At 56.3% G+C, this 24,655-nt stretch overlaps 6 protein-coding genes across 6 annotated transcripts; 4 read left to right on the top strand and 2 right to left on the bottom strand.

The window, feature by feature from the left end:
• Nucleotides 1-88: 88 nt before the first annotated feature.
• PHYSODRAFT_520553 (hypothetical protein) lies at nt 89-733 on the bottom strand (the record flags this gene model as incomplete). The annotated part of the gene is made up of 1 exon (XM_009535509.1): nt 89-733. A coding segment is annotated over one exon (645 nt), but the record flags the coding sequence as incomplete, so codon positions are not given.
• A 744-nt stretch (nt 734-1,477) lies between these two features.
• Nucleotides 1,478-4,164, bottom strand: PHYSODRAFT_337821 (hypothetical protein; the record flags this gene model as incomplete). The annotated part of the gene is made up of 8 exons (XM_009535510.1): nt 1,478-1,643; nt 1,720-1,792; nt 1,870-1,915; nt 2,026-2,106; nt 2,148-2,233; nt 2,319-3,543; nt 3,587-3,798; nt 3,873-4,164. The coding sequence occupies 8 exons, from the start codon at nt 4,162-4,164 to the stop codon at nt 1,478-1,480; spliced, it is 2,181 nt and encodes a 726-aa protein (XP_009533805.1).
• A 917-nt stretch (nt 4,165-5,081) lies between these two features.
• PHYSODRAFT_337822 (hypothetical protein) lies at nt 5,082-6,595 on the top strand (the record flags this gene model as incomplete). Its single annotated transcript, XM_009535511.1, has 3 exons — nt 5,082-5,578; nt 5,651-6,186; nt 6,255-6,595. 3 exons carry the CDS (start codon nt 5,082-5,084, stop codon nt 6,593-6,595), a joined length of 1,374 nt encoding a protein of 457 aa, XP_009533806.1.
• A 7,379-nt stretch (nt 6,596-13,974) lies between these two features.
• Nucleotides 13,975-14,595, top strand: PHYSODRAFT_521221 (hypothetical protein; the record flags this gene model as incomplete). The annotated part of the gene is made up of 1 exon (XM_009535512.1): nt 13,975-14,595. A coding segment is annotated over one exon (621 nt), but the record flags the coding sequence as incomplete, so codon positions are not given.
• A 4,133-nt stretch (nt 14,596-18,728) lies between these two features.
• On the top strand, nt 18,729-20,729 carry PHYSODRAFT_519614 (hypothetical protein; the record flags this gene model as incomplete). The annotated part of the gene is made up of 4 exons (XM_009535513.1): nt 18,729-18,996; nt 19,051-19,161; nt 19,208-19,534; nt 20,455-20,729. 4 exons carry the CDS (start codon nt 18,729-18,731, stop codon nt 20,727-20,729), a joined length of 981 nt encoding a protein of 326 aa, XP_009533808.1.
• An 880-nt stretch (nt 20,730-21,609) lies between these two features.
• PHYSODRAFT_518667 (hypothetical protein) lies at nt 21,610-24,654 on the top strand (the record flags this gene model as incomplete). Its single annotated transcript, XM_009535514.1, has 1 exon — nt 21,610-24,654. One exon carries the CDS (start codon nt 21,610-21,612, stop codon nt 24,652-24,654), a length of 3,045 nt encoding a protein of 1,014 aa, XP_009533809.1.
• Between the last annotated feature and the right edge of the window lies 1 nt (nt 24,655).

The raw sequence follows: 24,655 nt of genomic DNA on the forward strand, positions 1-24,655 counted from the left end.
GTCTCAACTTGTCGACCAATGTCTGGATCGCTGTCTGGGTCACATCGAGATCTTGATCGAAAAGATCGTTCGCTTCAAAGGCGCCAGCCACGAAGCCGGCTTCCTTCAACAGCCCGAGCAGGTTCTTCACCACCATCAGCTTGTTATCCGTCACTCGGGGGGCCGGAATCGGGCCCTTCGGGTCGTCGATCTGCTCTGGCCGCACGATCACCATGCCAGGATCTTGACGCAAGAAATCTCGCAGTTCCATCAAGTAATACTGACGATCCAGGTCAGCCTCAGACCATTCGAGCGCCGACGGTCTGGGATCTTCGTCGTCCAAGCCTGGCGCGCTCAGCTTCTTCCTCACGATCTGGGTCTTGTCCGCGATCGCGTCCAGGTAGCCCGGATCGAGCCTGATCGGCGAGTCAGCGAACGCGTATCGGTCCGATCCCGCCTTAGTTTGTTGTGTTAGTGAATCTCGGTTCGCACCAAGATCCACCGGGGTCCCCGAAGGGACCTGGGGAGGATGTTGAGGTTTGTCTTCTAGATTTGTCTCGAGATCGCCCTCGATTCCGTCGACAGAAGTCCTCCGAGCACTCTGTCGATCCGTGGATCTCGTTTTGTTCAGCAGCGTCTTCGTCGATCCGATATCCGACGACGCCTCTTCCCGTGGTTCTTTCTTCACTTGCGCATCTTCTACGGACTCACGGTGAAATCCGGAGTCCCCAAGAGATCCGGGCACGCGCACCATTGTGGTGTAGCGGGATCGGCCAAAATCTGGTTAAGGCCTGATCGAGCTTCCCACCAGCGCCCGGACACCGACTAACGGAGGGGGTCCCCCAACGATCCGTGATCGGCTGAACTTGTTCTCACCTTGTGTACCCGTCGGCGGGCTGGGTCTGCTCTCTCGGGGCTCCGAAGATGCAGCACTTGGTGAAGATCGAGTGTTTTGGCGTGACGCGGGGATAGTTTGTGGAGCAGCGCGGTAGTCTTCGCTCTGCGTCCGAGTATACGCTCCGATCGAGATTTCTTCGCTTCGATCGGTCGGCCTGGAGTAGATCCAAGGCCTGTAGTTGCCTTTCCGGGTGTGTTCCTTCCTTTCCTGAGTTGCTTGCCGCTTCCTATAGCGGGATCGAGGTCGATTGAGAGACGCAGCGATCGCCGGCCAAGCCGTATCCGGTCGATCGAGGACTTGCACACGAGAGAAAGATCACTAGAGTAGGTCAAACTGGCCAATGAATTAATCCAGTCTTAACCGTACCGCTAGTTCACTACCCGAAGTGTCAACGCTTGCCGAGGCCAATGTAGTTCCTGGGACTTGGTGACTTGAGGGGACTTGTGGTCTTTGGTGCAAATTCTGCTCTGATTTATGTTTAGCTGGTGTCTCTCTACCGCTACCATCTCATCTACCATCCTACAACTCAACAACCACTGGATTTTTGTCCTGACTTCGTCCTCCATGTGCATCACATCGTGGTCGATCCCCGATCCACGATCAACCCACGATCGGCTCCCAATCCACGATCGACTCCTGATCTGCGATCGACTCCCGATCCACGATCGATCCCGATCGATGACCTGTGCGAGTTGCCGTGCGCTGCCGATCCGTCCTCTTCTGTCCTCGGCCGCCCTCGATCTGCGAGATTGGTCGTCGATCCGGGCTTGGGTCTACGTCGAATCACGCCGCAGTCCAAGCGCGATCGCCCGTAATCTGTCTTGACATATGTGTTGCCTTACGCGTCGACGTTATCCAATCGCTTGAGATCTCTCGATAGACCCTCTTGATCCGCGACCGCAGCCTGATCCCTGCCTATCGTTCTGCCACCATGTCGCTTGATGTCATCGCAGTTGGAAATTCTTGTTCGGTGCTTCACCACACTGCCTCACCCACAAAGGCGAACACGAAGTTCGCCTCTACTGCCGGCTCAGCTGACTGTGGCAGCCCGGTATCACCCAACCCAGTCAGTGTTGGCGGGCTGCCGAGTTTAAATCAGTCGGCGTGTAGAGGTCCTGGAGGTCTTCAGATAACTTGGAATTGTCGACATTGGACTTGACAAATGCGGCGAGCTTCTCATAGCGCTGGAACAGCTCGCATTGACCGACATCGTGCAATTGCTTGCAGAACTTGCAGCGACGGCGGCAGTAGTGAACGGAGTGGTTCGCACCGCCGCAGGCAGCGCAAGATCCATACGAAGGGCGTTCACGGGAGTCCCTGCGCCGCCCAGTCTGGTCACGCCGATCGTATCCTCGACTGGCGCGGTCAGCCGAGCTCGGCTGACCCCTTCGGTGATCACTCCTTGGTGTCCCAGCTGAGTTCCCTCGGTTCCCCGATCTACGGTCGCGGTCGCTGGTGAACCCGGTGTCGATGTAACCGTCTTCCGAGTGTACAGCCGAGTCGGAGTAGCTCAGCTGGCTGCCGTCGCTCTGATCGCTGACCGAGTCGTAGAGGTTGGATCGCCGATTGGATTGGCGTCTCTCGGCCAGCTCGTACGGGTCGTCCTCCAGCAGCGCTGTCGCTAGGCGGCGGTCTCGACCATCGTCGCGTCGGCTTCGCCGGTCATCCCGGCGGTCATCTCTGCGTCGTTCCCAGCGGTCGTCTCGGCGGTCATCTCGGCGCGGCTCACTCCGCCGAGCTTCCGAGTGCCTTGGCGAATCGGTGCGCTTGGCATCTCGGCTGCGGCTTCCGATGAGACGGTCGCGCTGTTTCTTCCGGCGCTCCCCCAGGATCTTCTGGTTGATGATCTTCTCGACCTTCTTGATATCGGTGAGCTGTTGCGGATAGAGCAGATCCATGACGCCATCATCTCCACAGTGCAACACGAAGTGTTCCACATGGTCAGCAGCATCCGCTCCACCGGCTTCGTACTGGATTTTCGCCGACTTCGCATATCCGTTGAGACGAATGAGGAAGTCACACACTAGCTCGTTGTCCTTGCGCTGAGCCGAGTAATAGCGAGCTCGTACCGACTGGTCAAACTGCGAACAGTAGTAGTCGGCGAATGCCTCAGTCAGCAGACTCCACTTCCGTTGCGTCTTCTTCGGGAGCTGGCGATACCAGCTCTTCGCGCCTCGCTCCAGCTTCAGCGAGAATGGCTCATACCAGAGGTCTTGCGCCAGCCGAGTTCCTTTAATCTCGTAGATGAATCGCTTAAGCCACTGGTGAGAGTCATCCGGTCGGTAACGTTTGCCTTCGAACATAGGGATCTCGTCGAGGGACGCATGGGTGCGAACCTCCAAGTACTGCGTCCGATCGCTTTCAGTGTCATCGAAGCTAAGGTGCTTGATGACGTCCTTCAACGACTCATCAGCTGAGTTCAGGTACTCGCGTCCATCGTCGCTGTCGCTGAACTCGGCTGCATCTGCAGCGTCAAATAACTCAGCGTAGCGACCACTTGGCTGCTTGCCACGCGTTGGCGTCTTCATATACGAATCTTCAAAATACGGCGTGCCCTCAGTCGAGCGGAACACCTCGGCTCTCTTGCGTTCGGGAGTCTTTGGCAGGGGAATCCTGCTGGGGTCTTCGACGGTCTTCGGAGTATCAGCCACTCGTTTCGCAATAGTCTGCCAAGTTCCGACAACCCCCTCGCTCGAGGCCAAACGAGACTCGCAACCGACGCTTCCACTTAAGGATATAGCGTGAAGCTCGGCTGAGGTCCCAATCGCCGAGTAGCAGGCTGTTGGGTCGGCTCGTGGACCGGAACCCCATCGCCTTGAGTAGCAGCACCGTGTCTTCGACTAGTTGGTTGATGTCGGTGCTGTTCACCGGCTGAGTCAGCTCGGGCCCCAGCACCGGCCATCTCGCCTGAGCCATCGCCACTGGGGCAAACATCATCATACACTCGCTCTGAGCTCGCATCTCCTCTCCGAGCCTGCCAGAACCTTGTTCGCACTTGGCGTATCCGCATTCCTCGTCGCTCTTGGGATCAGGGGCGGACGTTCCCCTTGAGCGGCGGCTTCATCTTCGTCGTTCGTATCATTGCCGAGCTCGGCCGCCAGGTTGCGCACAACTGGACGTGGGGTACCCATCCGTCCAACTTGCAGCGACAACTCGTCGACTTCGCCGAGTGGCTCGGCTTTCTCCTCATACTCATCCTCAACATCTTCCTCACTTCCTTGGTCTTGGGCATCCTCTTCATCGAATTGGACAGTGCGCGCCTCGTCCGCCGTCGCGTCCGTGATCATCGCATTCGCCGATCCCGCCGAGTTGGTCAGTCCAGCCGAGCTACTTCAACCGTCGCTGGACTCGGCGTAACAATTCCCTTGACCATCTTCACACTCTCTTCTCTTCTCTTCTTGTCAAACCTTGGTTAGCTGGTACCTACGAAACACAAGCACACCCCTGTTCCCGGGTCGCGGCATATAGCAGTACACACAAAATCGTCAGTTGTGGTAACTTGGCTACAAACACAACAATAGCCGAGCTGGCCTGCTTTGTTGGCCTGCGCCGGGTTGCCCCCGAGCGGTTCGGCCCAACCGGGACAGCGGGTGTCTCGCCTCTAGCCGAGACCTGCCAACCAAGATCACTCCTCCTGTAATGGGCCTACTTTGGCCCACTACTTTAGCTTACACGTGTGCGCGTGTATGTGAGGAAGCGTAGCTTAGTTTAACTTAGAGTTAATTATACTCGGGCCTCCGAGTATAGATTAATCTAAATAAACGATCCAAATAATGTTTTTGGGTTAAAATGAGAACTGCTATTTTTGTTTTATGTTTCTGACTTCCTCTAAATGTAATATTCTAAGATAGGAATCTGCCAACGGCTGGTTGGCAGAATTCCAATACTATGCATGTCGCTCGTTGGCTAAGAGATGCTGCTCTCAGCCAATAGGAATCCTAAGTCTCTATGGACCATCCGTCGTGGTGGTCGTAAATGTATGTAGCCTTTGGTGTGTCTACACCAAGGTCGAGAAAGTCTTTCGAAACTCTAACAGACGTCGTGTCTGTTACAGTTACAAGTGACTGTAGCCACTTGTGCGTGTAACCCTGTTACACCATCCCCCCTCAAGGTTAGACGCGCCGAGTCACGGCACGTCAATCAGGAAATTGACCATTCGTCAATGCTTCACGTTGGGAGAAAGAACTCTCGAGCTCATTCCGCAATGAGCTCGCCGCAGAAGAAGACCGCCGCCACAACAGAGGGTAACCTCTCTGTTCCTCAGTACCATGAGCGCCAGCAGGCAAAGCGCGATACGCTCGCTGCAAAGGTCGCGTCGGGGACAACCCAGTCGGAGATTGTCCTCGAAGGTTCCTCTGTAGTCAACGACGCCGTTGACTACGAAGACGACGACGTGGAGATGGAAGAGGGCGAGGCCTCTTCTAGCAAGCGCAAGGAGTCTATCGACAGCGATAGTCTCGACCCGCATGCCGGGTCGAGACGCCCTCGTGAAGGAGACGACTCGGACGCTTCGAGCTCGAAGCGTTCGCGCGGCGAGAGCGACACTCCGCTCTCTGCTGCTGCGGCTTTAAGCTCCCCGCGTGAGGTGGCGCCTTCAAGCTCTCCGCGCGCTGCTCAGGCAGCGCGCGATCCGTGGATGCCGTCTGCGTCAGAGATCGCAGACCGTGTGGGCAACACTGTGCCTCCAAACGAAATCCCGCTGTACGTATCCAGCGGTATCCACGACGATGTTGTTGCGGAGGAGCAGCACTTTGATCCGTAAACGAATCAAAGGCGCGACTACTACATCGGGCTCTTCCACGAGCTCCGGTACTTCTCCAGCAAGAAGACCTCTTCTCGCAGCAAAGTGCCTGAGTGGCAGGCACTTTGTCAAAGTTGGAATGCTTTTGTTGAGAACTTCAACAAGAAACCGGCTGCTTACCGCGAGCGGGTTAAGCATACCCGTGAGCGCTTCGAGACATTCTCGACGCGCGGGCGGCTGGAGCAGCTCCACAGATCTTCTGTGGACGCTGGTATTCCATGCGCTGTGCCCGAAGGCCAACAGTGCACGTTGTGTCTTCCGGGTGCGGCGCGCTTGAGCGACCGCGACCTAAACGGGTACACGACGATTCGTGTACCTGCGAGTCTCAAGGATCTCCGTGCCAAGTTCTTGGCACGTGAGGAGCGCGACGATCGTGGGACCTCGGGCGCTGTAGGTGACCACAGCGCTCGCACTACCTTCGCGTCGGCAGTGCGTGGTGAGCTTCGTACGCCCTCACCATTTCCGGAACGTCCTGCAGCAGGACGTCCCGTGGCTCCCATGTATCTTGGTGGGGCGGAAACCCTCTCCAACGAATACGATAACGAACCGGCTGCCGGTTCGGTTTCGGGATACAAGGTTCACAATACGCTCAACAATCCAGCGTGTTGAGCCGCGGGCGTCGCGGATCGGAGGCGGCGGTGGTGGGAACACGCCCCGGGTATGGTCAACCTGGGGTTGACCTTAGCCCGACGCTCGAGGAGCGGGTCGCTGCTGTGGAACAGCTTCAGAGCCGTGAGTTCGCCGCTCTGAAGCAGGAGAGGGCGACCCTGCGAGCTCAAGTTGCTCAGGCCTCGCAGACCGCGTCGGACATCTCTGTCGACGTGGGAGGTCGCGTCGTGCGCTTGGCCCAGCGCGTTCACGCGCTGGAGCAGAGGTTCGCTCCCGCTGGGGCTTCCGTTTCGGGCCAGCCGAGCTAGGTGGCTCGTGCTGCCGGTATGGCTTCAGCCGCCCGACGTAAAAGGTCGGATGGAGGCGCATACTAGATGGAATATCTAGCGTGTAGGCGTTGCCATGCCGTGCCAATACCGTGAACGGCCCGATGAAGCGCGGAGCGAGCTTGCTTGCCCCGAAGTCGGAAACGGCATGTTTAGGCAGGTTTTGAGTTGCTAACAAAACCAATGAACCCTTCTTGAATTCATTAGTGCTGCCCTATCAACATTGTCTGCGTTCAGCTTCTGTCAGTCGACAGAAGCTGCGATAGCGTCTTGGACAAACCGAATGATGGCTTGTCTGCGCTGCACGAAGTTAATTGCGTCCGAGCTGAACTCGTTCAGCTCGTTTCCAGCAGTAGGCCCGGCCTCTGCGCTCGTCTTCGCGGTGTCTGTGCCCTGCACAGACCCGTTCTTCTTCTTCTTCTTGCTCTTGTCGGCGTCTGTGCCCTGCACACACGCGTGCTTCTTCTTCTTCTTGCGCGTAGTCGCGGCTGACACTGTGCAAGTGTCAGCGGCATTCTGCGGCTGCTGCGTTGCAGTCATAGATCCTCCCTCACTTAAGGAAAGAGCCACCATCCCGAGTAGACTCGGGAGGCGTGGGTGCCTGATGGCATTCACGTAGAACGGTGTATGCCCGGTCGAGGCATGCACCGAGTTGTTGATGGCGAACTCCGCCATCGACAGGCACTCGCTCCAGTGTTGGAACGAGTGAGCGTAGCTCTTAAGCACGTCTACGAGCGCGCGGTTCACGCGCTCGGTCTGCCCGTCCGTCTGCGGATGGTCCGCAGTCGACATCGAAAGTTGACTCCCAAGAAGTGTAAACACTTCTTGCCAAAGGTGTGCAGTCAAGCGCGGGTCCCGATCCGTCGATCGGCATGCCATGGTGTTTGAACACCATGTCAACGAACAGACGCGCCGTCTGCTTCGCAGTCACTTCAGCGGGTACCGCAGCAAGATGAACCATCTTGCTGAAGCGGTCAACGAAGACCACAACGCCCGTGTTCCCCTGGCTGTCCGTGGGAAGACTGAACACGAAGTCCAAAGACATGGACTGCCAACACTATCGTGGAGTTGGTAGTGACTGCAAGGGAGCCTGCGCGAAAGGCGCAGGCTTCACACGTTGACAAACCTCGCAAGCACGGACGTACTTGCGCACCCATTTGTACTGGTGGGCCCAGTAGAAGTCTCGCGTGAGAAGAAGGTATGTCTTCTCACGGCCCGGATGCCCCGCAGTCGGTGCATCGTGATACTCGTACATGATCCTGAGTCGCAGGTCATGGTCATTGGGCACGACAACGCGGTCCGCGTTGTCGTCGACTGCACTGTAGAGTAACAACCCGTCGTGCACCCGATAACGGTGTGCACGAGCACGAAGATGCTTCGGCAGCTTCTGACGAGCTTGGTCAGAAGGCGCTGAGCCGTAGGCCAGCACGAGCTTCGCGTCCGCGTCGTGCGCGTACGCGACCTTCACGTCGTCCAACAGTGACGACGTTGGGGTGCTCGATCGCATGGCGTCAATGGCATTGACGTCGGCATCAGTCGTGGCGTAGTCAGGTCGACGCGAGAGCGCGTCGGCCACCACATTGAGTCTTCCGGGTTTGTACTCAACCCGGAAGTTATACTCTGCGAAGAATGAGAGCCATCCCATCTTGCCATCCGTTGCGAGATGTGCGGCAACTTCACAGCCGTCCGCAGTGATGCGTGGTCTGTATAGACCACGAACGGTTTGCTTCCGAGTAGATACACTCGGAACTTCGCACGTGCATACTTCATGGCAAGGAGTTCCTTGTCATGTACCGGGTAGTTGCGCTCAGCTGGCTTCAGCTGACGCGATTGGTAGTAGACGACACGACCCTCGTGATCGTGCTGCATCAACGCACATCCGATTGCGAAGGCGGATGCGTCACACACAACGTGGAATGGGCGATCTTGGTCGGCCACCGCCAAGATAGGCGCCTCAGTCAAGCCCCGCTTGACTGCATCGAAGGCCTGCTGAAACTCAGCAGTCCAAACCCACTCGGCGGCCTTCTTCAGGAGCTGTGACAGCGGGCGTATCATGCCCGCATAGTCCTTCACGTACTTGCACAAGTACGTGGCCAAGCCAAGGAACTGCCGCAGTTCCTTGACGTTCGACGGCGTCGGCCACTCATTGATCACTCTGACCTTCTCAGGGCCAGGGCGGGCACCGTTCTTCCCAACGAGACACCCGAGCACAGGTATCTCACTCGCCCCGAAGATACACTTCTTCAGGTTCGCATAGAGCTTGTGCTTGCGCATGAGCGCAAGCAGCTTCCGGAGATGCACCTTGTGCATCTCAACATCGCTCATCCCGTCCGCAGCCCGGCTGTGGACGAACACATCGTCGAAGTACCTCGGTGCGAAGTCGCGCAACAAGTGCGCCACGCACCTGTTGAAGGTCGCAGGGGCGTTCTTCAGACCCTGCGGCATGACTAGCCACTCCCAGAACATGCCGCTCGGCGTGCTCACAGCCGTGAGAGGGATATCGCTCTCACGCATGAGGATCTGATAGAACCCATCGCGCAGATCAAGAGCACTGTAGATAGTGCTCCTGGCCATCGAATCGATGATAACATCTTTTCGAGGTATCGGCGTCTGCGCCGGTATCGTCGCATCGTTCAGCTTGTTATACGCATGAACGATGCGCCAACCGCCCTGTGGCTTCTTGACACAGAACGTCGGAGCACTGTGCGGGGATTTCGATTCCCGCACTTGTCCAGCTTTACGACGACTCTCAAAGAAGTCGTCGATCGCCTTGACCTGCTCTCGAGGTAGTGGCCACTGCCGCGTGACACAGTACTTCGTCCCCGGCACGAGATCAATCTCGTGCTGGATGCCCTTATCCTGCGGAAGCTCCGCAGGAATCTCTTCCGGAAGTACGTCCGCGTACTCCCGTAAGATCTCGTAGTAGGGACTCGTTTTCAACGAGTCCCAGCTCTGCTCTTCAAAGCGCTCCTTCTTCGTCTTCGCACTGAGAGTGTCCTCGCTCTCAGTGGTGGTCTCCATGAAGAACTGCCTCAGTTTTTCATTCTCGCTCTTCGTTCTCTCGGCGTCCGAGAGAATTCATATTTGCTCGATGCGTCCGTCGTGCAAGTCACGCGCGAAGCGCTTCCAGCTCATGACTGGAAGCGAAGTCAACACCGACGCTTGCGTCGGAGGGTTAGCGAGAGTCATCTCCCTGTACCGGAACCCGGCACAGATACGCGTCAAGACGTTCAACGTCTCGACGTCCGGCTTCTCCGCCTCCGTCTGCCCGGCAGACATTCCTTGTAGCGTCTCGGCCCAAGGCCGACACTTGCGCAGCGACCTTCGCATGCGCCGTCTTCTTGTTTTGCGGAGCCCGGATCCGCTTGATTCTTGACCTCGTCCAGGCCCAGCCGTGGACGGGTGTTCTTCTTTAATACCGCCGGCGGGTTCATCCCGCGGGCGAGCGACTTCAAGCCCGGCTTGTTCGCCCGGCGCTTCGTCGTGCAGCCCGGCTGCACGACAGCATGCAAGTTTTTCCGGTGCGGAACGTTTGCAACCGTCCGCACCGCCTGCAGCGTCGGCTCCCGGAGCCGACACGCCATCTTCACCTCGACGCCTGTTATTGACGGAGCCCTCCATTACGGAGGGTGCGTCGGCTCCCCGAGCCGACGAATCAAATTCGTCCAAGCTATCGACTCCCGGAGTCGATGCGACTTCAATACCTCGACGCCAACCATTGGCGGAGACCTCCATTACGGAGGGTGCGTCAGCTCCCCGAGCCGACGAATCAAATTCACCCAAGCCATCGACTCCCGGAGTCGACGGCGTTTCGTCACCTTGTCTCTTATTATTGGCCAAAACTGATCCAATCAGATTCGCGTCAGCCTCCACGGCTGACGCGTGTGACTCGCCTGCGTCATCCGTGCACCTTGAGTCGGAGACTCTTCCTGATTCGCTGAAAAGCGGGTGTCGACCTCCGAGGTCAACACATTTCCTTCATTAGCTGTCGGCGGCAACGCCGACGCTAGCTGCTCTTGCGCACGTGCTCGCGCGCCCAGGACGCTCCGGGACAGCGGTATTAGGCGCTGTCTCGAGTGGGGAGTCGCGCGCACCTGTCGGTGCGTGCGTAGCGGCAACAGGGCCATCGCTCACTGTTCCGCTGTCGAGACCGAAGCGCACGAGAGTGCGCTTCTCCCGATCGATGACCGGATCATGCCGTGCAAGCCACGGCATGCCCAATACAATGTCAAACTTATCGTCCAGATCCAGGACGATAAACGTCTCGACAAACTCTTGATCTTCATACGTGAAGCGCACGCGTACCATGCGCTTCTCGGTCTTCACGACGGCACCCGTTGCCAGTCGTACTTCCAACATACTTCGAGGTATCTTTAAATCCTCGAAGTCAAGCCTTGATAGACTTCGCAGTCGAACAAAGTTCTTCGACGCGCCAGAATCTACCAAAGCACGGAGAGAGCCGCTTGCTCTCATCGAGTTCACATTCAGGATGACAAGGTCAGGCTTGTCATCGTGGTTCTTGCAGTGAGGGTGAACCTCACTGGGAGCTGCAGTCCTCAGTGTCGCGTGTCCAAGGTCGATACGCGGAACTGCATTACCAGTAGGGCGCCCCGCGCCTACTGGCGTCCCGCGTTTTTTGTTTGCGACGGTACCCGGCACCGCCGCGATAGCCACCCTGCTGGTGCACGGGGGCCGTGCACTCCCGAGCAAAGTGACCGACTCTACCGCAACGGTAGCATCGCACATTGTTTCCCTGCGACTGCTGGGGTCCAGCAGTTGCAGCACTCGAGAGGTCCATGGGTTCTGGGCCTCCCGTCCTCACTACCGGGCGTGGCTGTTGCCTCGGCGCATGTGCATACAGCTTAGCCTGCCGCAGGCTAAACTCCTCCTGCATTGCAATAGTAATTGCAGCTTCGAGAGTACTCGGGTACTCACGGAAGAGATAGGTCTTCACAGGCCCATCTCTCAGCCCCTTCATGAACGTGACGACCTTGGTCGCCTCGTCGATCGGGTTGGTCACGATGTTCGAGACCAAGTACCGTGCTCCCTGAACGTAAGCATGGACATCATGCTTGCCCTGCTGCAGGTCGAGGAACTCCGCCCTCGACCGGAACTCGTTTTGCGGTGGCTCAAACGCTTGTCTGAGCTCTTCCTTGAAACCCTCGTACGTGCTAAAGCACGTAGGATCCGAGAGTCGGCGTCCATACACCCAACTTCTTGCACGTCCGCCAATACATGACATGGCGAACGCAACCTTCGACAACGGGTCGACGATACGTCGAGCCGCAATGGCAGTGTCGAGTTCGACAAGCCAACGGAGGAGAGGTTCACCCTCTCTTCCGACATAGTTGCTACATTGAGCTTCAGCGATTGCGCGCGTGGTGTCGTCCCGGACGACACCGCGGTAGTAGCAGCGACATCGCGTTGCTCCTTCAGAATGAAACCCAGAGCAACACCGTGTTGCTCTGTCGGCGTTAGCGTACGCAGCATCGTAGCTACAGCCGCCTCACCAATGACTGTTGACAGTCGTTGGAGGGCCTCCCACTCTGGATCCGACAGGTGGGGACAGTCAGCGCGTGCAACGTGAGTTGCAGGCGTAGTGGAGCTTTCCATGGGCACCTCTGTATCCATGGGAAGGTTCTCAGCTCCGCGTTCGTGCGGTGACGTACGAACTCAGGTAGTCGGTCGTTGGACGGACTACGAAGTGCTACCAGGTGTAATGGGCCTACTTTGGCCCACTACTTTAGCTTACACGTGTGCGCGTGTATGTGAGGAAGCGTAGCTTAGTTTAACTTAGAGTTAATTATACTCGGGCCTCCGAGTATAGATTAATCTAAATAAACGATCCAAATAATGTTTTTGGGTTAAAATGAGAACTGCTATTTTTGTTTTATGTTTCTGACTTCCTCTAAATGTAATATTCTAAGATAGGAATCTGCCAACGGCTGGTTGGCAGAATTCCAATACTATGCATGTCGCTCATTGGCTAAGAGATGCTGCTCTCAGCCAATAGGAATCCTAAGTCTCTATGGACCACCCGTCGTGGTGGTCGTAAATGTATGTAGCCTTTGGTGTGTTTACACCAAGGTCGAGAAAGTCTTTCGAACCTCTAACAGACGTCGTGTCTGTTACAGTTACAAGTGACTGTAGCCACTTGTGCGTGTAACCCTGTTACACCTCCGGAGAACTGCCGTGTTCGACGGCCTCCGTTCACTCAACCCTGTTCCCTCCACCAAAGGATGGACGACGGCGCACGGAGCGCTTTTACAGGTCGCCGAGAGCAAAGGCTTCTCGACTCAGCAATCAGTGCCCGGGACGTACGGGAACACCGGCTCGCAGCGGTGGCGAGACTTTTCCTTCGCGCTTGGCGAGACACGCGCCCAACCCGGGCCGACCTTAATCTCTTGGCGCTGCCAGCCGAGTACCCTACAAGCTATGCCTCTCGGGTACCGGCAGCAGACATAATCCGGCCCTGTGCAGGGACTTACCGGAACGTGTACACGTGCTTTAGGCCTAGAAAATTCTGCTCTGTTGTTTGTTATCACTGTCGGGCGCCCTGAAGGGGCGCCTCCACTAGTCCTAAGCTCCTACACAAATACCAAATGAAAGTGGGCGGTTTTGGATCTCGGCCAACTCTTCGCTGGGCTCGGCGACGCTTGTACTCGGCTGAGCCGGATAAGCTATCCGGACAATTCTTCGAACTCGGCTGAGCCGGATAAGGTGTCCGGATAAGCTGGTGAACTCGGCTGAGCTCGGCTACCGGTACAGAGTACCACTCCAGCCGAGTTGGTTGTGCGAAATCTGGTGTTTCCTACACCACAACTGCCCCGGTCATGTTCCGAGCTGAGTTGATGAGGGACCTGACCATCACTCCTTGAGTCGAGTCCAATCTCGGCCAAAACTCCAACGGCAGCGAAAAAGTCTCCGCGTCATGCCGTCGTCCGACGCTCCTGCCGCTCCTCCGGTATGTTCTCCGCCTCCGACGGCTCCATCCATTCTGCTGCTGATCCTTTTTCTACTGATCTTCACAGACTTCAGTTGCGCCGTATTTGCAGTCTTCACACCTTCCCGCGCGAGATGAGGAGGAGTCCGCTGAGTTGGTCGACTCGGCGTCCCGGGCTCGCGGGGTCAGCGATGGGCAGGAGCACCCTGTCATCGATCTGACAACTTCCCGTGGGTTCGACCGGGAGTCCGAGCCGGCATCTCGCACTTCTCCTCGCCGCTCGCCGAGTCCGCGTGGTGACACCACTTCGGGCGCCGCCGACCTTGGTCGGTCGGACTCGGCTGGGTCGGTGAGTCTCGACACTCTCGCTGCGCTGATCCATGCGCAGTCCGAGCAATGCCGCATCGAGAACCCGGACTTGGTTCGGCTGATGTCGTTCGTGATCACTCGTCCCGGGCCGGCGGCTGATAGAGAGGTCCGCCGAGCTGCCCTTGAGGCGACGTCCGTCAGCGAACTCGTGAGCCTCCTTCGCGGTCAGCACCAACCTCCAAGTCAAGCTAGTGACGTCGCTGCACTGAGGGTCGAGTTGGAGTCTGCTCGGACTATCAACGCTGACTTGACTCGGCGGCTGGATTCACAGGCGGCTGTGAAGGCCGACCTTGAGGAACGGTTGAAGACCGTCGAGGAAGAACGTGACCGATGGAAAGCCGAGTCGAAGAAATCGTCCCCCCTCCTGACCAGCTTCCGGAAGGCGATGGCCGAGTCTGAAGCTTCCTTGAAGTGGGCCCGCAAGTCTCAGGATGATAAAGTGAAGTCGGCTCTCGCTCACGCTAAGGATCTCGGCAAACAGCTCAGGGAGCGCGACTCGGAGATTGAGCGCTTGGCTCAACTTCTTTCGGCCCGTGACGCCGAGTACGCTGTGCTCCAGGGGATCTCGACCAAGCACTTCGAGCAACTGCAGGAGTCGGCTCGGCTACTCATTTCTGGAGACGCCCAGCCTCACCGTAATGCCAAGGCTACCATTAAAACACCAGCGTGAGGTCATCCTCCGGCAGAAGCGTGTCATTTCTCGCATGGGCCTTTACCCATGCACGATCCTCACATGGCTGCTGCAGCTGCAGCCGGGTTGGACGTGCCTGGTTTGAGCCCAGCAGACTTGCAGCTCAACGATCGATTATGCCGGGTTCTGGCTCAGCGCTTCCCGGAGGTGATGGACATCCCGGCTGGAGAGACTCGACGCGTCGAGTTGGTCATACATCCGCGAGCGGATGGTACTGCTTCTGCTCCTCCGGTGACTGTGAGCTCGGCTGGTTCCTTCCTCGGGCAGTCGTCTCGGCTGATCGGGTCTGGGCTTCAAGGGTCCACGAGTTCTGCATCCACTCCGACTGTTGCGGCCCCCGTTCTCAAGTCTACTGGATCACGATTCCGCCGCAGCATGTCCGTCGAACAGATCCGCCGAGCTTGGCTGGACACTTCGACGCCGGCGGAAAAGTTGCGTCGCTACTCGAACCCGAAGGCGGCGACCACCGCTGGTTCTTGACGCAAGACCCAGACGCCTCTCGCGCAACCATACGCGTGTCCACTGCCTGGCGAAACTGGTCACGCATATGCATCAGCTCAACTCAACGAAGCAGCCCAAGAGACTTCTGCAGCTTGTGACTTATCACTCCGATCTGGCTTAAACTTGACTGGTCTCACAGCTGAGGACGTGACCGCTGGTGAGGACGTTCACTCTCCGGAGGATGATCTCTCCTTCGAGTTCAGCGAGGTACCTGAATCCGCCGAGCTCCCTGTGGAGTCGGCTATTCCAGTGACAAGTGGGCCGCTCGTTAGCCTGGTCCGTATCCTTCCTCTCCGGATCGTACGCCTGCGTCGACTTCCGACTCAGCTGTACCGGGTATCGTCGTATCGTCGAGCATGACTGCCCCCCCAACCAGGTGTCGGGTGTTCCACCGTCTTCGTCTGACGCTGAGCCGAGTGGCTAATCTCTATACCGCCGAGTTCGCTGGATGCTTCCCTAGCCACGCTGAACTCGGCTCTCTCCTTTCCTATCTCGACTTCGTTGTCGACATGTGCTCGATGGATGCCTCCTACCAGTACTGCCGGTTCTCCGGAGGTGTAACAGGGTTACACGCACAAGTGGCTACAGTCACTTGTAACTGTAACAGACACGACGTCTGTTAGAGGTTCGAAAGACTTTCTCGACCTTGGTGTAAACACACCAAAGGCTACATACATTTACGACCACCACGACGGGTGGTCCATAGAGACTTAGGATTCCTATTGGCTGAGAGCAGCATCTCTTAGCCAATGAGCGACATGCATAGTATTGGAATTCTGCCAACCAGCCGTTGGCAGATTCCTATCTTAGAATATTACATTTAGAGGAAGTCAGAAACATAAAACAAAAATAGCAGTTCTCATTTTAACCCAAAAACATTATTTGGATCGTTTATTTAGATTAATCTATACTCGGAGGCCCGAGTATAATTAACTCTAAGTTAAACTAAGCTACGCTTCCTCACATACACGCGCACACGTGTAAGCTAAAGTAGTGGGCCAAAGTAGGCCCATTACACCTGGTAGCACTTCGTAGTCCGTCCAACGACCGACTACCTGAGTTCGTACGTCACCGCACGAACGCGGAGCTGAGAACCTTCCCATGGATACAGAGGTGCCCATGGAAAGCTCCACTACGCCTGCAACTCACGTTGCACGCGCTGACTGTCCCCACCTGTCGGATCCAGAGTGGGAGGCCCTCCAACGACTGTCAACAGTCATTGGTGAGGCGGCTGTAGCTACGATGCTGCGTACGCTAACGCCGACAGAGCAACACGGTGTTGCTCTGGGTTTCATTCTGAAGGAGCAACGCGATGTCGCTGCTACTACCGCGGTGTCGTCCGGGACGACACCACGCGCGCAATCGCTGAAGCTCAATGTAGCAACTATGTCGGAAGAGAGGGTGAACCTCTCCTCCGTTGGCTTGTCGAACTCGACACTGCCATTGCGGCTCGACGTATCGTCGACCCGTTGTCGAAGGTTGCGTTCGCCATGTCATGTATTGGCGGACGTGCAAGAAGTTGGGTGTATGGACGCCGACTCTCGGATCCTACGTGCTTTAGCACGTACGAGGGTTTCAAGGAAGAGCTCAGACAAGCGTTTGAGCCACCGCAAAACGAGTTCCGGTCGAGGGCGGAGTTCCTCGACCTGCAGCAGGGCAAGCATGATGTCCATGCTTACGCTCAGAGAGCACGGTACTTGGTCTCGAACATCGTGACCAACCCGATCGACGAGGCGACCAAGGTCGTCACGTTCATGAAGGGGCTGAGAGATGGGCCTGTGAAGACCTATCTCTTCCGTGAGTACCCGAGTACTCTCGAAGCTGCAATTACTATTGCAATGCAGGAGTGAGTCCCCAACTTTGTTATGCATATCATCCAGGTTTACACCAGGTATTAACCATGTTTTCATATCAATTGTGGATAGATACAACTACCAGCTTTTCACGATTGTAGCTATGGATCAATATGGCCAAGGGCAACCGGTGCAGTACTCCCTCATTGAAACGAATGGCGATTGGCACATGTCAAAGTGCCTCGACCACTTCAAGCGTGCAAATGAGCACTGGCGGTTCGTGCGGATAGTCACCGTCGACAAGGACATGCGCGAGATCGATGCGATTCGCAAGAAATTTCCGGAGGCGCGGATTCTTCTCTGCCACTATCATGTCATCAAGTGGCTTCATGAAACCATCAAGAAATCGCAGACCTATGGAGCCTACGAAGTAGAAGTTTTGACCCAGATGAAGCACACCATCACGAACATGACATACTCCAGAACTGAGGAAGACTATGTGCGCCATCGGGATGAGTTCAAGAGTCTGGCCTCGCGGAATGGTCGTGTGGAGCTATAGGAGTATTTCGACAAGAACTGGAATGCGTGCCGAGAGATGTGGGTGATGGCTTACCGTGTCGATTTGCCACACTTCGGCAATCACACGAATAATCGTGTCGAGAGCCTATTCGGTAAGCTGAAGCGAAAGCTGAAAGGCCATCTAACTATGCGCACTAGTCTGGAGATGCTTCTGGAATATCAGCGCCGCAAAGAAGAAGCCTATCGGTCCAAGGTCGGGATGCCGGGTACCCTGAGAGACGCCTCGTACCCTGAGGAGTTGAACGTCGCTCTGGGCATGCAACGAGGTGGGTAGCAGCTGCTCTGAAGACACAATTTGACATTGCTACGAACCCCGGGGTTGTCGATACCTACGCTTTCAAGGACAATGGCGCTACGATCACCGTACAAAGCGAGGAGAACGAGTATCTCCTCGAGAAGGAAGGCTGGGTGTGCGGCTGCGAGTTTTCGCAGACTATGAAGCTTCCGTGCAGACATGAAATGGTCTACAGAAAAGTGTGTGGCCCTTCATCATCCCATTCTCTTCCATTTCGCCCAGGTATGTCCAGTTTTTCTATGAGTATTGACCAGGTGTTATTCAGGTATCTCGTTTTACCCATGTATTGACCAAGTTTTAACCATGTTTTGTTATTGATGTGCATGAATAGGTGGTTTGGACAGAATCGCATCTCGCAACAGGACTTGATGGAGGTGGAAAATCTGTTCGTTGCTAAGCTCTACAAAGGGCATCCAGCTGCGAGCGCTGGCAGTTTGAGTGAAGCCGAGAAGTATCGGCGTTCGCAGCAGGCGTTTGGTCGAATCAGCAGCGAGCTTGTCCGATGCGATGACACTGTGTTCGAGTCTGCGATGAAGCAGATTGATAAGTGGTGGTACGACTTACGTCAAGGGAAGTTTCCGCTGGTGCAAGCTGATGCAGACTTCGTCGACGATTCGGGCCCCGATCGGGTTGGCGCTAGTGGTGGCGGGGACAACAGTATTAGCAGTGATAGCCACGGAGGCGGTGGAGGTAGCCCAGGAACGGGGGGTACGAATGCTCGTCCTAGTGCTTCTGGTGGAGAGGATGCAGCTCACGAAAAAGGACCAGATGATGACGAAGACGAACCCCCGACACAAGTGACAGCCTCCGCCCAGGAATCGGTGCAGCCAGGCAAAGGCTCAAAGGTTCGACTGACAAACAAGAGGCGTGTCGGTTGACCACGGTTGAATCGTGCTCAGATGAGAGGGAAGGCAGCATTGGCGCTGAAAGAATACAACAATGGAATGAAACTCAGAGCTCTACTACGAGATAAGGACGTGACGGAAGTGGCAGCAACGCTGGAATTGATTAAGCCAGGTGTCCGCGAGCTCAGCTCGTTTTTGACTACGCATGAAACAAAGAAGAAAGGTGACGGAAAATCAATCCAGTGGATGTCGGACACGGAATATATTTGCGAGGTTGTGCGCTTCCGACTATCGGAGTCCGTCGTTGAAGACGCTCTAGCTAAACTGAGAGGTGGTTTGGCAAAAGGGGAGGAGATTGAGCTGGACAGTGATGGAGGGGTGGCACGCGAAACGGAAGGTTACGTGGCCGCCATTGAGAAAGTTGGCAGATTTACCCGGGTGCAGTTAGAAGCGATGCAGTCGCTGTGGAATTGGCAGGCTACATGCCGGAATGCGGTACTGTGTTGCACGTGGCTAAGCCAAGACGTGAAAGGTATCGTAGCGGACCCCGCCCCCCCCTGGGCTGTTACTTGGCAAAGTGCTCGAGTGCTGGCCATACACACCGCTACATGGCTTTGGCTTCGACCTGACCTACCCAGACCTTTTCTGCTTCAGAGACTCCGCTTGGCTGAACGACAACGCCTTGCGGGCGTTTACCGTGTTTCTGTCTACTTACAAGAACAACGTGACGGTGATGGTTCCTCCTCTTAAGAAGGGTAAGATGGGGAAGCACATACTCGCACCAACGTCGCTGGATGAGGTTGCTAGTGGTATTGAGGCGCATGCTTTTGTATTTATGCCGGTCAATTTTGGTGGAGTTCATTGGGGATGCATCGTAGTGGACCGTGAAGCGCGGCTAGTGTGGTGTGGTAATTCAACTAAAATCCTCATCTACTAAAAGGTACCCGCAAAGGTAAGCGCTTATTGGATCAAAACCTGAAGACCAGGGACGATCCCTTACACCGGGTCGGTTGCAAGCGCCTCTGTGCACCTTAGGTTGTCTTCGGTCAACCCAAAAACCTGTACCGCTAGCCACGAGCTAAGGCTAGGATACTATGTAGCGCTTTCGCGCAACCCCACTGCAGTCCCTCAGAAAGGAAGGGTACCGGCGTGTTAGGCCTTATACAGGGGGACCAAGGTAAAACCTCGGTAGGTAGACTAATACACTCAGGGACACTCTAACCCCACAAATATATACTGAACGATACCCTAATACCGTTCCTGCCTCTCCGGCCACACCAACTCTTGGCGCTGCCAAGGAAACTCTCGGTCAATGCACGATAAGCTCCCCGACAGGCATCCACACGCAGCCGAGCGTGTCCAGGCACTACAATAAGCTAGCTACACTTCCTGAAGTCGGACTTGACCCTTGTTGGCTTTGGGGGAAAACTGTCTTTTTATTACTGAGTTTTCTGAGGCCCTGGGGGGCTCGTTCTGGTCATCCTATGATGAGTCCTATGTCCCTATACAAATATCTAGTGTGAACGATCGCAATAAGGCGATTCCGGACACATCAAATGACGACCGCGGCTACACTAATAAGTGCGGCCGAAGTACGTAACTAAATGCATTTGTACCTAAAAGCGGGTACCATGAAGCCTCGTTCGGGGTTGTATTAGGACCCGACGAGGCTTCTGCCACTATCTGCCACTCCAACGAGGATAATGTCGTCAGCTTAACCAAAGCAGCCACTTCCATCTCGCACTTGGCTGCTCCTTGATTGTACCTTGATTCTTGGGCGACGGGCAATCGCTCCGGTAATCTCCATTTTCCGATACCACCCTAGTGAAGACGTATGACAGCATGGGTGGGAAGAGAAACAAGAAACGGCTTAAGAAGATGGCAAGCGAGCTCCTTGCAGGCCCCCTTGAGGTTGAAGCTTACAGCGACATCGAAGTGACGGAGCCGAAGCAGACAGATAGCGATAGCTGCGGGGTGTTTGCGTGCCGTCTATTGTGGACGTGTGTTGACAGCGAAGTGCCAAGTGATGTGTCTCCCAGTGGCGTCACCAAGCTGCGTTGGGCAATGCTGCACAAGATCACCACGATGAAGCGTAGCTAGACAGTGAGCAGCAGCGAGAAGTGGGATAATACATGGACAACTTTTGTTTGCAACCTGTAAGAAGCCTGTACGAGTAGATGGGTACACAATGATTGTTTTGAAGCCATTATCATGTCGTGTGGTTCCGATCGATACCAATCGACGCCACTTCGACTTTTTTCCGAGTAGTGCACACATGAGTTTTCCAGGTTTTCATACCTGCAAACTACCTGGACACTGAAACAAGAAATGAATGGCTAGAATGCATCCGACACAGCCTGTAGGCCGTCATTTTCACTTTTCCTCAAGTACTACGCACATGAGTTTTCCAGGTTCTTAACCTGGACATTAACTGTTCTGGTAATTTAACCATCCTTGTTTAAATTACTTTCATCTGATAACTCTCATAACTCATATACCTGGATATAACCTGGGGCATCACCTGGACAATACCTGCAGAATCAGAAATCTGAGTATTTTTCTAACCCGTAGGCTGTCCTTTTTGTAACAAAAGGTTCCAAATGCAAAAAGTTTCCGGATCACTCCGCTTTTTGCAAAAAGCCCGATATAGCCTTAGCGGAAGGCGGACCTTGATATTCCCTATGATGGAGGCACCACAAAGAACCGGTTTAGTTTTAGTTGTTGTTAAATAAATAACAACGTGCTGATATCGTAGGCGATCTATCGGCTACACTATCGGTTAATCGTTTGCACAGTGAAATCACTAGCTGATTGTGTGACCGATACACTGTAGATGTCACACGCTACACTATTCAACCGGAAGAACCGGTCACGAGCGGTTTAATTGTGTGGTTTTCAACACGATAGGTAGCAACTTGCTGTTATAATTTCGGACACCACGCGCGACTTCAACGCCAAGAGGCCAAGAGGCCAAGAAGCTATGGGGCGGGGCTGCACAATGGAGGAGTGGCGGCACTTCGAGAAGGAGAAGGAGGAGGGGCACGTGCCCAATTCGTCGTACTGGTACGTGCGGTGCCGCCACTGCGCGGCGGCCAAGCTGACGGGCCGTCGCTCGGCCATGAGGGCGCACCTGAAGCTCTGCCCGATGTACGCGGCGCAGTATCGGATGGAACAGTGCGCGCTGCAGGCGGCGGCGGCGGCGGCGGCGGCTGCCAGGACCGAGGCGGAGGCTACTACTGCTGCCGCTGCCAGGACCGGGGCGGAGGCTGCCGCGCTCGCCGAAGCCAGCGCGACGGGCGAGAGGCGCAAGCGCCGCGCCGCCAGCGGGGAGAGCAGCGGGCCGCGCGGCGGCCGCGGCAAGCACTGCATGATGGAGGAGTGGGAGCACTTCACGCGCCTGCAGGACGAGGGCTACATCGGCAAGTCCAACTTCTTCTACGCCGTGTGCAAGCACTGCCAGCGCGCGCACGACGAGGCGGACGCGGAGCAGAAGCCGCTGCTCGTGCCGGAGAAGCTGGTGGGGCGGCGCGAGAAGATGCGCAAGCACCTCTCGCTCTGTCCACACTTCAAGGGCGACCTGCCGCCCGCGGACCGCAGACTGTTGCCGCGCGGCTACGGCCTGCCGCCTAGCGTCGTGTTCAGCGCGCTGGCCGGTGCAGGGGGCGCGACGGACCTGTCGCCCGAGGAAGCTGCGTCTGCTGTTGCCGCCGCCGCTGCTGCTGCAGCTGTAGTGTCGGCCCCCGCCAACAACGGCTCCTCGCGGCTGGCGCTCGACGAGTGGCACTTCTTCACGCGGCTCGAGCGCAAAAAGGACAGCGCGTACTATTACGCCCGCTGCAACTTCTGCCAGCAGGCGTACGAGAACGCCCCCGAGAGTATGAAGGCGAGTATGGAGCCGTCCATCGTCATGGGTCGCAAGAGCAACATGCAGACCCACTTGTCCAAGTGTCTCCACCTGCCCAAGGACCCAACGACGCTGGCCAGGGTTTGCAGTGCGGGATTCAGCTACGGTGGCGGTGCAACTTCGCTCGCAACGCCACTGGATGCGACCGTGCCGCCGCCGGAGCTGAAGCGCGCGAGGCTGGACACGGGCAACGCCGCGCCGCCATCATTTTTTTTGCCCGACAGCACCGCCGTGCACCGAGCGCTGGCGCGAGTTCTCATCGAGCACCACCTGCCCTTTGAGTGGGTGGAAAGTGATAGCGCCAAACAGCTATTCCGTGCTCTGGTTCCTGCGGCGAACGAGCTCATTCCGACCGCCACGGACTTTCGCACTCGCGTTCTGGACGAGATCCACCACGCAACTCTCCGCACCGAACTCACCAAGCTGCAAGAGCCCATTCCACTTGAGCTGGGTGCATCCGCGTTTGCTGCGGATGCCGTGGACACCTTGTCTGTTGCGTCGGTGGGGTCGTGGCCAGTCATGTTGCACTGCAATCTGTCCGTCAGCCAGCTCGACGGGATTGTCCAAGCGCCCTCGATCGAAGGAGTCGTCACCGACGGACAGGCTATCGTGTCACTTTCGTTTGTGCGAACTCAAAAGCCGGAAGCAGACGTGGAAGCTGAGCTTGCCTATAACCACGGACTCGAGGTTGCTCGATGGCTGGACGACCACATTCGACTTTGCGTTGACCGAACAAAAGTGGCCCTCGGAGCAGTGGTGTTTCCGTACAACACAATCACGCAACGCGCTGTTGGCATTCTTCGCGCACCTGCACACTGGCCTCAAGTTGCGTTCTTGCCCGACATGGAGGACATGCTGCGGTTTCCTCTGCTGAAGTTGCTGGCCACTGCGGAGGTGTTTACAGTCGTATCGTCGCTGATCGAGGTGTGGCAGCTCGAATCGATCCGCGCATGTGTGATGGAGCGCTTATCGGAGATAGACGGCGGCGCTCACACGAGCCCCTTCTGCGATTGGGAGTCCTGTGCCACACTCATTCAAGTGCTGCTCGACGAGAAAACGTTCGAGGCGAGCTCGACAAGAGGAGCGGCGAACGCCAAGAGGCTGGTGGAGAATGCGCTGAATCGCTCACTGCTGGAGCGGGTTTATAACCTGCTTCATGCCTTCACGAACGCCTTCGCTAGCTGCCGAAGCGGGCTGAGTTTGTCAGACACATTGGTGCAGTTGGGGGCTTTGTTGACCGCAGCTGAAGGATTCATCACGGTGCAGCTCGCGTTGGAGGTGGTTTGGGAGCAGATGGAGCAGCCACTCTTCGTGGTAGCACACGCGCTGAACCCGCGTCTGCGGCTACGTGAGCTCAACAGCACCGATATCACCAAGCTGAGCACTTTGAGTGACCTCAGTGTGTCGTACTTCCGGTGCTTCTTCGGGCGCAAGCCGACTTTGCTGCGTGGGGAGGTGACCGCGTACCTGCACACGTCCCAGCGCGTGTTCACCAGCGAGTTCGTCGCTGAGTTTCCCGTCGTGGACGACTATTTCCGCTATCTGAGCGACAACTTCCCGTCGCTCTCAATGCTGATGCAAGTGCTGCACTCGTTCTCATCAGTGTCGCTGACTAGCCGCTCCACGCAACAAGGCTCAAGCAAGAGCGTCGTGCCTATTTACACTAACGAGGAGCAGCAGAAGCTCGAGTACCTCCGTGATCGGTGGGGCATTTCCTTGTCTGGTGCTGCCGCTTCATCGCTGGACACGCTGGGTGAAGGGGGAGCAAAAAGTCGCATCGTGGCGCACAACGACCGCAGTGGCGCTGCGATGCTGAACGCTGGAGTCGTGGTGGACGAGTGGAAAGAGGCGCTCGAGTCCAAGCTGCACGTGCGAGGCGTTGATTTCTCGCTGCTGGAGGACAAGTTCGACGGCATGGATGAACCCGATATCGCGACGGTGACTACCGAGCAAGATGATAGCAGCGACGTCGGCGTCGAGCAAACTATTGCAAGTGGACTGAAGTTGCCTTCGTTGGCGCACGACGACGAGCTGACGTTTCCCTCAGTTCCTCTGCGCGCCGAGTTCTCGATGAAGGTGCCGCTCAAGGACCTTTTCAAAACTGCAGAGGCAACGATCTAGG

This window comes from Phytophthora sojae (genome assembly GCF_000149755.1).
Source record: "Phytophthora sojae unplaced genomic scaffold PHYSOscaffold_8, whole genome shotgun sequence".
NCBI lineage: Eukaryota > Oomycota > Peronosporomycetes > Peronosporales > Peronosporaceae > Phytophthora > Phytophthora sojae.